This window comes from Xyrauchen texanus, chromosome 40 (genome assembly GCF_025860055.1).
Source record: "Xyrauchen texanus isolate HMW12.3.18 chromosome 40, RBS_HiC_50CHRs, whole genome shotgun sequence".
In the NCBI taxonomy this organism is placed as follows: domain Eukaryota; kingdom Metazoa; phylum Chordata; class Actinopteri; order Cypriniformes; family Catostomidae; genus Xyrauchen; species Xyrauchen texanus.
Window position 1 is genome coordinate 27,582,415 of NC_068315.1, and position 14,934 is coordinate 27,597,348.

The 14,934-nt window shown below is 46.6% G+C and overlaps 1 protein-coding gene across 2 annotated transcripts in view; it reads left to right on the top strand.

Moving 5' to 3' along the window:
* The window catches only part of LOC127633406 (sodium channel protein type 4 subunit alpha A), a 126,882-nt gene that overhangs the window by 103,019 nt on the left and 8,929 nt on the right, over window positions 1-14,934 (top strand). For both annotated transcript variants that reach the window (XM_052112477.1, XM_052112476.1), the window contains 5 exons: window positions 11,651-11,777; window positions 11,878-12,032; window positions 12,192-12,365; window positions 12,490-12,612; window positions 13,998-14,276. In XM_052112477.1, the coding sequence (XP_051968437.1) occupies window positions 11,651-11,777; window positions 11,878-12,032; window positions 12,192-12,365; window positions 12,490-12,612; window positions 13,998-14,276 (858 nt within the window). The remainder of the gene's footprint in view (window positions 1-11,650; window positions 11,778-11,877; window positions 12,033-12,191; window positions 12,366-12,489; window positions 12,613-13,997; window positions 14,277-14,934) is intronic.

Consider the following 14,934-nt stretch of genomic DNA (forward strand, 5'->3'; position numbering starts at 1 on the left):
GAGCAATAGAGGTGTCGCAATCTGATGTCGCTCTTTAATTCGACTAACTGCTCATCCATGTCAACAGAAAGGTCTTTTCCTGGGCAATTGAAGGGATCTGACCCAAGCAAATTAACTGTAATCCTCTCTGAAATAACAAACAAAATGTTGTTTAAGTCCTTCAACATGTTGAGCGACTGTGTTAATCAAAGGAGAGACCTTTATCCCTGTCTCTTGCACACAGTCAACGAAGTTGGGAAACATGTCAACATTTTTAATAATCAGCTGATCACACCAAAGATCCAATTTGCCAATGAATGCACTGACTTTGTCTGAAAGAAGCAAAATTTTGGCATCTCACCCTTGCATAGATGTGTTCAAAAAATTCAACCTGTCGAAATTGTCTACAAGGTATGACAACTGCGTTAACCACAGGGGGTCGTCCAGGTACCATGCAAGGTCGGACTTCGCATCAACAAGAAACGTCTTCACCTCTGAATGCGATTCGTTGAGGCGATGTAAAACCCAACCTCTGGAGAGCCAGCGAACCTCAGTGTGAAATAGGAGCTGCTCATGTTCGGCTCCCATTTTCTGACAAAGCAGGAAAAACAATGTGCTTTAATGAAATTTACCATTTGCACTGCCTGCTTTAAAACTGACTCTAGCATTTGCTTTGATGCGAGAGATTCACAAAGAATCATACAGTGGGTCCACTTGGCTAAAGGGGCTTGACATGAGTGACAAGACCGCTAACCCGTCTGTGCATATCCCAACACATTTATCCCTTGGCATGCCTGCATCCCGTATATACCCATCCAGAACTTCAAACAATGCCTCGCCAGTTGTGTGCGATGAAAGAGACCGACAGAAAAGAATGCCCTCCTCAATATTACTATTTCTGAAATATCTGACATAGGTAAGCAACTGTGCTAGCCCTGCAACATTAGTTGTCTCATCAAGCTGCAGGGCATAGTACTGGCTTTGCATAATGTTAGCTAGCAATTGCTCTTTAACGCCACTTGCCATGTCAGATATGTGGCGGCTAATGATGTCGTTAGAAAAGGGGATGTCATCAATCTGTTGCGTGAAATTCTCTCCAAACATGACTTGACAGATATCTATCTCAGCAGGTAAGATTAGCGCCTCAGCAATTGTGTGAGATTTTACTAATTTAGCAACTCGTTGCGAGACGTAGTAGGATGCTTCTAGATACCTGTTAGACACTGATGTATGTTTGCTGATGTTGCGTTTCTGCTGTGCAAAGCAAGATAACTTTAATTTGAAAAAATTAGTTTGACTTTGAGTGTTGGGTGTTTGGTTTCTAAATTGCCAGCAAAGCTGTGCATATTACACACTTTGGCAGCGGTTCAGCATCTGTCCCAGCCACCATAAAGCCATAAAGAAGTGTTTTACACTTCTTAGGTGTTGGTGCTGACGACACATCGTCGCCACAACTCCTTTTTGCACTTGTGATGAACTTAACCAATATGTTAAGACTCCATAAACGTCTTACCAATATGAAATCCGTTCGGCTGATGTTCCGAGTCTGACTGAAATGTGTCTGCATTGACGGCTAGATAAAAGGCAAGCTAAGCTCCTCCTCTCCCCATCAAAAAAAAATTCAGAGGGAGAGGGAACGCTGGTTCCCCTTCTGTCACTTGACTTTGTGTCGAATGAAGTGACACAAGGGGTCTTACTTGGGAGCCTCGCATACCTCTGAGCTTGAGAAAAGGCCAATGAGAAATTGGCAGACAGAATTTGTATGTCCCACCCCCGGATATACGGGTATAAAAGGAAGCGGGCGTGTGTCTGTCAGTCAGATTTTTTCTTCAGAGCCGAGCGGTTGTGAAGCAGCAAGCTGAGTATCACTACTGTTTCACTCACCTCTGTTGGCAGAGCTCTGCTGTTGGATCTACGGTGCATTTCCAGGGACGTTTTCTCTCTCTTTGCACACTGTGCAGTCCACGCCCCTGGGCGCTTTGACAGCGCTTCTGTCTAAAAGAGTTTCTTGTGTCAGGCTCCTAAGCACTCCTGAGACGGAAGACCCAGGGAGTCAGACGTTTGCTCCGGAGCTGGTACCAAGACCGCTCCGTTCTCTGGTGGAGGGCCAGCAGGAAAATCCTTGTTTTCCTACATTGTTAATAAAAGAGTGATTTCCCCACTTCCTGGGTCATCCAGCCGGTGCGCACCATTCCATGGCACCCCAGCACCAAAAGCCACAGTCCAGGCTACCCGGACGAGTTTCTTCTCCTCCGGACCTGCGACTGCCCATCACCGGTGTGTCGGCACTGATGAGTTCCAAGGACGTCTTCACTGGACCTCCTCCTCAGTCTCTAACCCGCTCCCTGCCGGGTGCGCGGAGCAAGGTAAGTGCTTTGAGTCTTTTCTCAGCACCCAAGCCTCGGGACGTGCATTTGCCTCCCAACGCGTTATTACCTGTTCCCCCCCGCTGCAAAGCCCCACCCGGTACGTTGAAAATGATCGTCCCCATAGTGACCCTCGCACGGAGCTTGGACTCATGGCTTTCGCTGTCCAACCCCACTCCACTTCGATGCATGGTGAAAACGCCAGCACCTTACAGGCAGAAATTACAACTCTACTACTACGGCACGATAAAGCCTGTCCCTCTATCAACCGGCACAGCGGTTCCTCTAAAACAATTCCAGAGGCTCCTGGGGCATATGATATCCTCAGCCGTGGTTGCGTCGCTTGTGTTGATATATATGAGACCGCTTCAGCACTGGCTTCAGACTCGAGTCCCGAGATGGGCATGGCGCCACGGCACATACCGTGTGTTAATCACCCCTTTCTGCCGTCAGACTTTCAACCCTTGGACAGACCTCTGTTTTTTGCAGGCCAGAGTCCCCTTACAGTAGATGTCCAGACGTGTTGTGGTCACCACAGACGCCTCTCAACTGGGTTGGGGCGCCGTGTGCAACGGGCACACTCCCGCTGGCTCCTGGATAGGGCCCCGGATGCATTGGCACATCAACTGCCTGGAGTTGCTGGCTGTATTCCTTGCCCTGCGGAGGTTTCTCCCACCGATTGGGGGCAAGCACGTCATGATCCATTCAGACAGCACCGCAACAGTAGTGTACATAAAATGCCAAGGCGCCATGCGCTCTCGTCATATGTCACAACTCCTCATTTGGAGTCAGCTGCGACTCAGGTCTGCGACCCAGGCCTCTGGAACCTCCACGTCTGGCCCCTGGACAGGACACGGAAGATCTGAGTGACGCCCTGAAGACCCACAGAGATGCGCAGTTCGGTCAGTGCTCTCATTCCTGCAAGAGAGGCTGGAGGGGAGGCTGTCCCCCTCCACATTGAAGGTATATGTAGCCGCTAACGTGGCCCACCATGACGCAGTGGATGGAAAGTCCTTGGGTAAGCACGACTTGATTATCAGGTTCCTTAGAGGCACCGGAGGCTGAATCTTCCCTGGCCAAGCCTGTTCCCCTCCTGGGATCTCTCAGTGGTCCTCTCGGGCCTTCAGGGACCCCACTTCGAGCCGCTTGACTCAGTTGAGCTCAAGGCCCTCTCCTTAAAGACGGCCCTCCTGATAGCGCTAGAGGGTTGGGGACCTGCAAGCATTCTCTGTCAGCGACACTTGCCTGGAGTTCAGTCCGGCACATACTTACGTTATCCTGAGACCGCGACCGGGCTACATACCCAAGGTTCCTACGACCCCCTTCAGGGACCAGTTCATGAACCTGCAAGCAAGCTGACCCAGGAGGAGGCAGATCCAGCCTTTTCGTTGCTGTGTCCGGTACGTGCTTTGCGTATCTATTTGGACCACACGCAGAGCTCTAGATGTTCTGAGAAGCTCTTTGTCTGCTTCAGCGGATGGCATAAAGGGAACGCTGTCTCCAAAATGAGGCTGCCCGCTGGGACGTCGACGGCATTTCCTTGGCCTTCCAGACTCAGGCTGTGCCCGCCCACTTGTGGGTTGGAGCACACTCGATGAGAAGTGTGGCATCCTCATGGGCACTGGCCAATAGCACCTCCCTAAGCAGACATCTGCAGAGCAGCGGGCTGGGCAACACCCAACACCTTTGCAAGATTCTACAATCTCAGGGTTGAGTCGGTCTTGTCCCATGTTCTGTCAGGTCCGAGCCAGTAGAACTCAGTAATACAGAACAGCCAACCGGGTGTTCTGCTTGCACCTAGCGCCCTTCACCAAGTTGATCCAGTACGCTTTCTCTCCCAGGTTAGTCACTAAGTTTTCACCTGGATGTTCTTCCTCCCTAGCCTTCTGGCCTGCAAATTCAGTGGAGGAATTTGCGCCCAGACCCACTACGAGCCGCAAGTGCTCTGTACTGGGGTAGGGCTCCACATGCTTAATTCCCTCTTCAGGGAACTCCCTGTGTTGTATTTTCCACGGTACTGTCCCCCTGTCAGGCAGACCTATGTCTCCCTTGGGCAGTCCCACTGCACCCGGTTGCTGTGTTTGTAGAGCTCCTCGTTCTTCAGGCAGGACCTACCACCGCACCGCTACCACGTGTGGCTTGACAACCCACGTGGTTTATTGGCCACATATCACCTCCCCCTAGTCTGGGCAGGATGTGGCCTCCACAGGGTCTTTTCCCGCTGAAAGAATAGGATCAGGAAAGGCCGCCTTCCCCAACGCATTTCATAGCGTTAAGATAGCCCCAGCCTCTTTACACTCTATGCGAGAGACATAGAGAGAGAAAAGGCTGCGGCTGCCGGGCTTGCTCTCATGCTGGTCATGTAGCATCTGTTCTCCCCTCAGGGGTGCTGGGAATCTAAGGGGAGGGTTACGTGCGGCCAATACAGTTGCTTCTAGTATGCAGCAGCCTGTGTCAGCAGTTCATGTAACATGGTCTAGTGCATGACGCTTTTGAACGGGACCTCTTGTGTCACTTCATTTGACACAACAGCGATTGAGTGACAGAAGGGGAATGTCACGATTACTGTTGTAACCTCCGTTCCCTGAGGGAGGGAACAAGACGTTGTGTCCCTTCTGCCACTACACTCAACCTACCACTGTAAAAGGCCGTACCTTATTCTCGGCTCCTCAGTGCAAAAACCTGACTGACAGACACACGCCCGCTTCCCTTTATACCCATATGTCCGGGGGCGGGACATGTAATTTCTGTCTACCAATTTCTCATTGGCCTTTTCTCAAGTTCAGAGGTACGCGAGGCTCCCAAGGAAGACCCCTCGTGTCACTTCATCTGAAACAATGTCTCCTTCCCTCCCTCAGGGAATGGAGGTTACAACAGTAAACATGACATTTTTTAATATATTGTTACGTATACCTTGTCTTGTCTCACTGTTGCCCTTTGTTTGTCATTTTTGTCACTTTTGTTATTCCTTAGTTTTCACGTTTGTCACCCTTGTACCTCCATAGTCTTCCTGTCAGCCCTCGTGTTCACTGTTCATTGTTTTCACCTGCCCTCGTTAAGTTTCCCTTTGGTTTCTGTTTATCACCTTATCATCTTGTTTGAGAGTTGTTAGCCTGGTATGTTTTCCCTGCCCGAGTTCTCTGTGTTTAAGTTCCTGTTTCCCCATTGTGGGTTTTGCCTTTGTGTTTATTTGTTTATTTGATCATTGAATAAAGTAACTGCATTTGGATCCGCACCTCCTCGTCTGCCTTCGCTGCCTCATTCTCGTTACAGAACGATTGACCCTTACCATGGATCCAGTAGTTATTTGGGCCAGCCACCAGTTGCTCAACTTGAAACAAGGAGACCGCCCAATAGTAGACCATGTTTTCAACTTTCTCCCTCTGGCGAATCTTACAAACTTCCCGGACTCAATGTTGATGGTCTTCTTCAGGGACAACTTGAACCCCTCGCTGAGGGAGTGGGCGCCATTGCTAACGCCCGGCTGGACTCTCCTCGACTACATAGAGGCAACCCTACTAGCGAGCATCCCACCCACAGTAGAGACCCCTCAGCCAACCCTGGAGCCCACGCCTGCCCCGGTCTGCGAGCCAGTGCCCACGCCTGTCACTGTGAGCGAGCCCACGCCTGTCACGGTCAGCGAGCCTGTGCCCACTCCTGCCACGGTCAGCGAGCCTGAGGTCACGCCAACCACGAACAGCGTTCCAGCGTTGTCAGCCTCATCCGCCCGGAGGAAGAGGAGAAAGGGAAGGGGCTCTGCTCTCCAGCCTCCGTCTACCGCAACTCCGTCCTCAGAAACCCCGTGGCTCGGCTCCCAGCGTCCAGCGAACCCAAGCTTGCACATACCACGGTCAGCCAGCCAATGCCTGTTGCCTCCAACGTCAATGAGCCAGTGCCTGTAGCCTCAGATGTCCGTGAGCCAGCGCCTGTAGCCTCGACTGTCCCAGCGCCTGTAGCCTTGACTGTCCCAGCACCTGTAGCCTCGACTGTCCCAGCGCCTGTAGCCTCGACCGTCCCTGAGCCAGCGCCTGTAGCCTCGACCGTCCCTGAGCCAGCGCCTGTAGCCTCGACCGTCCCTGAGCCAGCGCCTGTAGCCTCGACCGTCCCAGAGCCAGCGCCTGTAGCCTCGACCGTCCCAGAGCCAGCGCCTGTAGCCTCGACCGTCCCAGAGCCAGCGCCAGTAGCCGTAACGTCCCAGAGCCAGCGCCAGTAGCCAGGACCGTCCAAGAACCAGCGCCAGTGGTCGTGCCCGTCCTGGAGCCAGCGCCTCCCGAGCCTTCCAGGGCTCCTCCTCCCGAGCCTTCCAGGGCTCCGCCTCTCAAGCCTCTCGAGCCTTCCAGGGCTCCACCTCCCAAATCTCTCAAGTCTCTCGAGTCTTCCAGGGCTCCTCCTCCCGAGCTTTCCAGAGCTCCGCCTCCCCAGTTTCCCGAGCTTTCCATAGCTCCGCCTTCCGAGTTTCCTGAACTTTCCAGAGCTCCGCCTCCCGAGTTTCCCGAGCTTTCCAGAGCTCCGCCTTCCGAGCTTTCCAGGGCTCCGCCTTCCGGGCTTTCCAGAGCCCCGCCTTCCGAGCTTCTTGAGCTTTCCAGACCTCTGCCTCCCGAGCTTTCCAGAGCTCCGCCCTCCGAGCTTCCCAGAGCTCCACCTCTCAAGCCACTTGAGACTTCTAGGGCTCCGCCTCTCAAGTCTCTCGAGCCTGCCGGGGCTCCGCCTCTCAAGCCTCTCGAGCCTTCCAGGGCTCCACCTCTCAAGCCTCTCGAGCCTCCCAGGGCTCCACCCCTCAAGTCTCTCGAGCCGTCCAGAGCTCCGCCCTCCGAGCTTCCCAGAGCTCCACCTCTCAAGCCTCTCGAGCCTTCCAGGGCTCCGCTACTCAAGCCTCTCGAGCCTCCCAGGGCTCCACCCCTCGAGTCTCTCGAGCCATCCAGGGCTCCGCCCCTCGGGCCTCTCGAACCTTCTACGGCTCCGCCCCCAGAGCCTCCTGAGCCTCCTACGGCTCCGCCTCCCGAGCCTCCTACGGCCCCGCCTCCTATGGCTCAGCCTCCTACAGCTCCGCCTCCCGAGCCTCCCATGGCTCCACCCCTCAAGGCTCTCGAGCCGTCCAGAGCTCCGCCCTCCGAGCTTCCCAGAGCTCCACCTCTCAAGCCTCTCGAGCCTTCTAGGGCTCCGCCTCTCAAGTCTCTCGAGACTTCTACGGCTCCGCCCCCAGAGCCTCCTACGGCTCCGCCTCCCGAGCCTCCTACGGCTCAGCCTCCCGTGGCTCGGCCTCCCAAGCCTCCCTCGGCCCCGCCTCCGGCTCCTTCCCCGGCTCCGCCTCCTGAGCCATCCTCGGCGTTGCCCCCCGAGCACTCCTTGGTTCCGCCTCACAAGTCCTCTACGGCTCCACCTCCTGGGCCCCACGGTCCTGCCTACGCCTCCTTCGGTGCCGCCTCCCAAGTCTTCTACGGCTCCGCCTCCGAAGTCCTCCTTGGCGCCGCCTCACACGGCTCCACCGGCCCCTATCCTGCGGCCACCACCCAGGTTCCCCAAGCCTACCCACATCCCGTGGTCAACTCCCAGGCCTCCTGAACCTGTCCCTGCCCTATGGCCAGCTCCCATGCCACCTGAGCCTGTCCTTGCCCTGAGGTCAGCTCCCAGACCTCCTGCACCTGTCCTTGCCCTGCGGCCAGGTCCCAAGCCTCCTGAACCTATCCTCGCCCTGTGGCCAGCTCCCAGACCTCCTGAACCAGTCCTTGCCCCATGGCCATCTCCTAGGCCACCAAAACCGGCCTCTGTCCTGTGGCCACGTCCCAGGTCCCCTGAACCAGCCCTTGGCCCACGGCCATCTCCCAGGCCACCAAAACCGGCTTTGCCTTATGGCCAGCCCCCGGGCCATCTAAACCTGTCCCTGCCCCGTCGATGCCTCCCTGGCCCCCCAAACCTGTCCCTTTGTGCCCCCAGGGACTGCCTAATTGCCCCTCGTTGCCCCCCTAGACTGCCTGTCTGCCCCTCGTTGCCCCCTTGGACTTCCTGCCTGCCCTCTATGCCCCTTGGACTGCCTTCTTGTTCTTGTACCCCCCCTGGTCTGCCTGTCTGCCCCTGGTGCCCTCATTTTGTTTTTTGTGGGGTTTTTTTGTCTTTGGTTTTTGTTTTAGGATCGTCTGGGATCCGATCCTTTGAGGGGGGGGCTCTGTTACGTATACCTTGTCTTGTCTCACTGTTGCCCTTTGTTTGTCATTTTTGTCACTTTTGTTATTCCTTAGTTTTCACTTTTGTCACCCTTGTACCTCCATAGTCTTCCTGTCAGCCCTCGTGTTCACTGTTCATTGTTTTCACCTGCCCTTGTTAAGTTTCCCTTTGGTTTCTGTTTATCACCTTATCATCTTGTTTGAGAGTTGTTAGCCTGGTATGTTTTCCCTGCCCGAGTTCTCTGTGTTTAAGTTTCCTGTTTCCCCATTGTGGGTTTTTCCTTTGTGTTTATTTGTTTATTTCCCGAGTTCTCTGTGTTTAAGTTTCCTGTTTCCCCATTGTGGGTTTTTCCTTTGTGTTTATTTTTTATTTGATCATTGAATAAAGTAACTGCATTTGGATCCGCACCTCCTCATCTGCCTTCGCTGCCTCATTCTCGTTACATATATATTATACATTATACTTAATGTATATACATTCTACTTTAAAATCAATAAAATACACTGAGAACCCAAATGATGCCCTGTCTCTGTTTTTTTCTTGAAAACAATTTGCGCCCCTTCCAATCTCTCCATGCCCCTCGTGTTGAGAACCACTGTTGTATGTTAATGAAGTGGCGCAAAGCACAATTTCCTATATTCTTAAGAAATAGGTCATTGCGTTAAGATGTTTCAGTGCAAAGTCTAAACTCAGTTCCTGCATTTGCTGTTTGGAGATTCCACCAGCATGTGGTAATGTCCAAACTCATATATAGTGGAATATCAAATGATGTCCTGACGATCAGAGCTGTAGCCGTTTCATGAAAAAAATTAATTATGAGGTTTATTTTTTCAATTTGTATTATTATGTTTACATTTAAAAATGTATTTATGATCTAATTTGTATTGGAATTTTCCACCTGTTGTTGTAGTGAATTTTAAGTCACTACAAAAGGTGAAAGAAGTTGGAGAGAATAAAATGTTTGTATCGGATATATAATTTTTGTCCATTTCATTATTTTGATATTTTCATTTCATTTGAAGTGTAATTTGAATTTAGAAATTCTAATTCATTGCATACAGTCCATTTACACTACCAAATTCTTATGTTTCATTTGTAAATTCTTTGTTTATATCACTGGTGCTTGACAGGGAATGGAATAACAGGACGCAGATGCTGTAACTGGAGAAGAACCTCTGAATTAAATTGCACTTACCCAGCCCATCAGCTCAACGTGCGTGCGATTTCCAAAACCCACTTGCGACCTAGATTTAGCGCATGCTTTCACGAAAATAGCAAAACTTCATGGCCATGCCCACTGACTTACAACTTATGGCATAGCACTGCACTTTGCACAAGCGCTCTTCAAATAGGGCAGGGCTCCAGACTAAAAATAGACTTAGGTGCCATTGGCTCCTGAACTGAAACATTAAGGAGCCAAATGGCTGATTTAGTTGCCAAATCACAGAATTTCTTGATTTATATTGCTGGTCAGAAACAAGATATAAAGCAGAAGAAAAGAAAGGCAGCTGATAACCTATTAAGAAGATAAGTTTGCATTCCCTTTTGTCTCATAAATGTTCACACCCCTTTCATAATTTATACAAGTATAAGAGCTAAAATATTTTTTTTTATTTAATACTGCTCTTCACAATCTATATTACAGATAATTACATTAAATATAGTATGCATATGGTAGTTTGTTGTCTTCTTGAGCATCAATGAATGTTTACAGCTCGTGTAATAGTTGTGAATAATGCTTGATCTGATTCAAACTGCTAACCTAAGCTCCTGAGTTCAAACCTTCAGTTCTTTTCAGGTGATTCATGAAAAAGATCTGGTTCAAAAGAGTAATTTGGTTATGACTCTCTTGTGCTGGGTTTTTTGTTAAATGTGTTGCAGAAACACTTATCAGAAACAGAACCGGTGAAAAGAGGCCCGAGACACACTGGTTGTGCGTGCTCTAATGATGTATTCCATAACTCACAAGATGATATCTGATGAAACCGCATATGAATGCACACAAATGTTGCCATTGGTGACTAGATTTTAAATTATAAGTCACAATAAATTATTTTTGGTTGCATTTGTGACCATTTTAGTCGCAGTCTGGAGCCCTGTAGGTCCCAAAATGTACCATTTAATTGTAATAAAAACTGGTCTATACAACTTGTGCACCATACAACTTTTCTGAAACCTTATGGTAGCTTTGTGTGAGGACAGATTGATCTCACAGTGAGATCAGAAAGAGTAGGTTGACTTTTCTTTAGCTAAAATCAGTGTATACTTACCAAAATTCATACACTGTCCCCCCTGTGGCCAAATCAGCGAGTGCTGTTGGACATACTGGGCACGTGTGGGCTCCATTTGGTGTAATGTTCACGTAGGAATGCCAAAAGCAAGACGTGAAGCAAGCTGTTTTCAGCTGTACAGGCATTAATACAGTGAAGAAAACTGCCTTTTTAATCAAGTCTACCACCCAACCCAAACCTATGTCTAACCCTAACAATTAGTGGAGTAAAAATGTAATGTTCGAGGTGAAAATGCATGTCCATATCACACTTGTTATTGATTATGTAATCGCAATTACTCCTTGGTCTCAGTGCAGGATCCGAACACTGGTCTCCCCCGATGCCAACACAACAGGCCTCTTGAAGCAACGTGCTTCTGTGTGCGCCACAGGGGTAGCAATTGAATTGATGCAAACATATCTGATAGGAGATGATGACCGTCTGTGTGTTGGCATAATGTCGCCGATCCTAGTGTACTAGAACTATCGGAAAAAACATGCAGAGTTCCCGTGTGATCCTGTTGGTGAGGAACAGACCTAAATTCATGTTAATGAAGTTGTTTGGACCACTTTTCTGATAATTTTGCAGCATGTTTTTGTTTAGTTTTGTTTTTGACATTTTAAAGCTTGACAGTCCTAATTCCCTTTTATTATGTGGAAAAGAGCAGCCAAGTATATTCTTCAAAGATTTATCTTTGGATTAGACAGAAGAAAATCATGTGGGTCTAGAACAACATGAGGGTGTGTAAATAATGACAGAGTTATTTTTTGGGGTCAGTTATTTCCTTAAATTACTAAACTTTTTTCGATTTCTGTCTTTCTTTCTTTCTTTCTTTCTTTCTTTCTTTCTTTCTTTCTCCCTTTCGCTGCACAGGACGCTCTGAATAATGACGACTCCTCACTTTGTAGCACAGTGGACTACATGCCTCCAGAACCTGAGCCTGAGCCAGAGGAGGAAGAGGAACCAGAACCTGAAGAGCCAGAGTCCTGTTTTACAGAAGGTCTGCATTTACCCACTTTTTTAAAGCTATTTTTAATGTCCAAGCCACTATTCAAGACTGCAGGTTCTTCAAGACTTGATTTTCTTGCTTTTTTGCTTAGGTTGTGTTAGGCGATGTCCACGTTTGAATGTAGATATCACCAAAGAATGGGGGAAAATGTGGTGGAACCTTCGAAGAACATGCTTCACCATTGTTGAGCATGACTACTTTGAGACCTTCATCATTTTTATGATCCTCCTTAGCAGTGGAGCACTGGTGTGTCTGTCCATACTGAGCTATTACTTAGTGAACTATGCACTCTGTTTACATTATTACATTTATGAGAGATAAAATCCTGCTTATTAGCATTTGAAGGAAATGGGTACTCATGGAATGGGAAAATCAGTTTGTTTGACTAGTTTTCCACTGTGTCAGGCTTTTGAGGATATCAACATAGAGCGCCGTAGAGTGATCAAGATCATCCTGGAATATGCTGATAAAGTCTTCACATACATTTTCATACTGGAGATGTTGCTGAAGTGGGTGGCATATGGTTTCAAGACCTATTTTACCAATGCGTGGTGCTGGCTAGACTTCCTAATTGTGGATGTGAGTTAACCTTTTTTACTTTTACCAAAACAAAAAACACTTTTTCAAAGGTTCTTTCATCTCAATTCTTGTTGGATGCTAAGGTTTATGTGTATTGATGAGCTAATCTGTAATTTTGTTTAAGGTGTCACTTGTCAGTTTAACAGCCAATTTGTTGGGCTATTCTGAGCTGGGAGCAATCAAGTCTCTCAGAACGCTCAGGGCTCTTCGACCCCTTCGAGCCCTGGCAAGATTTGAGGGAATGAGGGTAAGGAATGATATCTTAATTTGTGTCTCAGTTATGTTATGCTCAGTGTCTGGATCTAAATTAAGTTTCAAAATACATTAAAAATGCAATTCACTCAAAGCAGTTACTTAAATACACTGCTACTATGATGAACATGTTTTAAATTTCTAAATAAAAAGTCATTTTGAGTTTTTTTTTTTTTTCACCACTTAGACATTAAAAAATTGTCTAAGTGGTGTTACCATAAAAACCATAAAATTTTTGACCATAAAAAAGTCAAAATTTCAAAATGAAATGTTGGTATAAGCAGTTTTGAATAATATTTTATTATTATTTCTTAACAAAAGCAAAGAAAAAAAAATAGTAAAACTTTTTTCCACTAAATCAAAGTCAGATGGTGTAGCTAACATGAAAGTAGCCATTGTCATTTCATTTGACAAGAACCCCCACATAAAACAAAGACCCCTTTAGACCCTCATGACTGTATGAAAAATATCTGATTATTTGACATTTTTATGAATGAGCACATTTTATTCAGATCAAATGGAATAACCCTGAGAAAGCTTCTTGATATTTATGACTAAAAATTAATGATTTTAACCTTGAAAAATATGTTTGAAAGCTTTTTTGAAATTAATGATTAAGTTGTCGACACTCACATTTATTTAAGATTTAAGGAAAGTACTTAATATATTTGACTTGCTGGTTACAACACTTGACATTTTTAAAGTAATTAAAAAAAAAAAACATTATTGTAGAAAATGCTATAAAAGTTTTCCAAAAATGAATGAAACCAACATATTACATTTCTACAAATTTGACTCGTTTTAAACTAGATTGTTCAAAATTTCTCATTTTTATTACCTCCATAAATCTTATTTGTCAGTGTTATATGCATTACTATTTACATAAGTTTTCTATGCATAAATTAAAAGTGTATACATTTAATGTATGCATATTTCTTAAAAGGTGACATGTGTAATTTCAACAAACAGAACTGCAAATATAAAGACTGGCTGAGTTTGAAACCACATACTGGATGCTACTTTTACTATTTCTATGTATACTGTACATATAGATATGAAATAGTAAGAGTAGTACGGTAGAATGCCATTCTGAAATCAGCACATTTTCTCACCTTGTCTTTCATTGCTAAGAAAACAGGGAGGCGCATTCCAAACTTACGACTTAGGTTGAGCTAATGATGCTATGTCCGACCCAGTCGAGCAAGCTCAAGAAGAGAGATTTTATTTCCATTTGGTTCCACTAGTAGCACTATTTGTATTTGTATGTTTTTTTAGCATTTTGGGTACAATTTGTCTTTATCTCAAAATAACTATCATTAAGTGATTACTCATTTGTTTCTAATTTATTACTGACTCTTATTATGTCCATTCTCCATATAGGTAGTGGTGAATGCTCTGGTTGGTGCCATCCCCTCTATTTTTAATGTGCTTTTGGTGTGTCTGATATTCTGGCTCATCTTCAGCATCATGGGAGTTAATCTGTTTGCTGGAAAGTTCTACCACTGCATCAACACCACCACGGAGGAACGCTTCCCCATGGATGTGGTCAACAACAGGAGTGACTGCATGACACTGATGCACACCAATGAGGCACGCTGGGTCAATGTAAAGGTCAACTATGACAACGTGGGACTCGGCTACGTCTCTCTACTGCAAATTGTACGTTTACTCCTAGATTTTAGAGTGCAACCTTTTATACACAGTAAGCAGGTAACCATAGTACTAATGTAAAAGCTAATTTAGCTGATTTATTTACAGAGAATTATAACACCTAAAATTGCTATGAAATCTGCTAAGCTGATTGTTTTTCATCAAGCAACTCAGTAAACTGAACTCATTTTGAATAAAAGTTTAAAGTTCTCCCAAAAAATAATCAGTCATCATTTGCTCACCCTCATGTCCTTCCAAACCTGTATGATTTCCTTTTTTCCTTATAACACAAGAAGAGTAATTTTTTTGGTTCATGGTTGCTTAGAAGCTTGTTCACTATGGGTTAATCTTAAAACTCGCGAAAGAAAAAAACACTGCAAGTTCTCATGCGAACACATGAACATGTAAACGAGTTTATCTCATGTACACAGCTATGGCTAAATTACTTAAAGGGATAGTTCACCCAAAAATAAAAATTCTCTCATCATTTACTCCCCCTCATACCATCCCAGATATGTATGACTTTCTTGCTTCAGCTGAACACATTTGAAGAAAAATATTTTTAGCTCAGTAGGTCCTTAAAAAGCAAGTGGATAGTGATCAGAATTTATTAAGTAATTTATTAAGCATAAACTTAAAAAAAAAAAGTGCAAAAAAGATAATTATT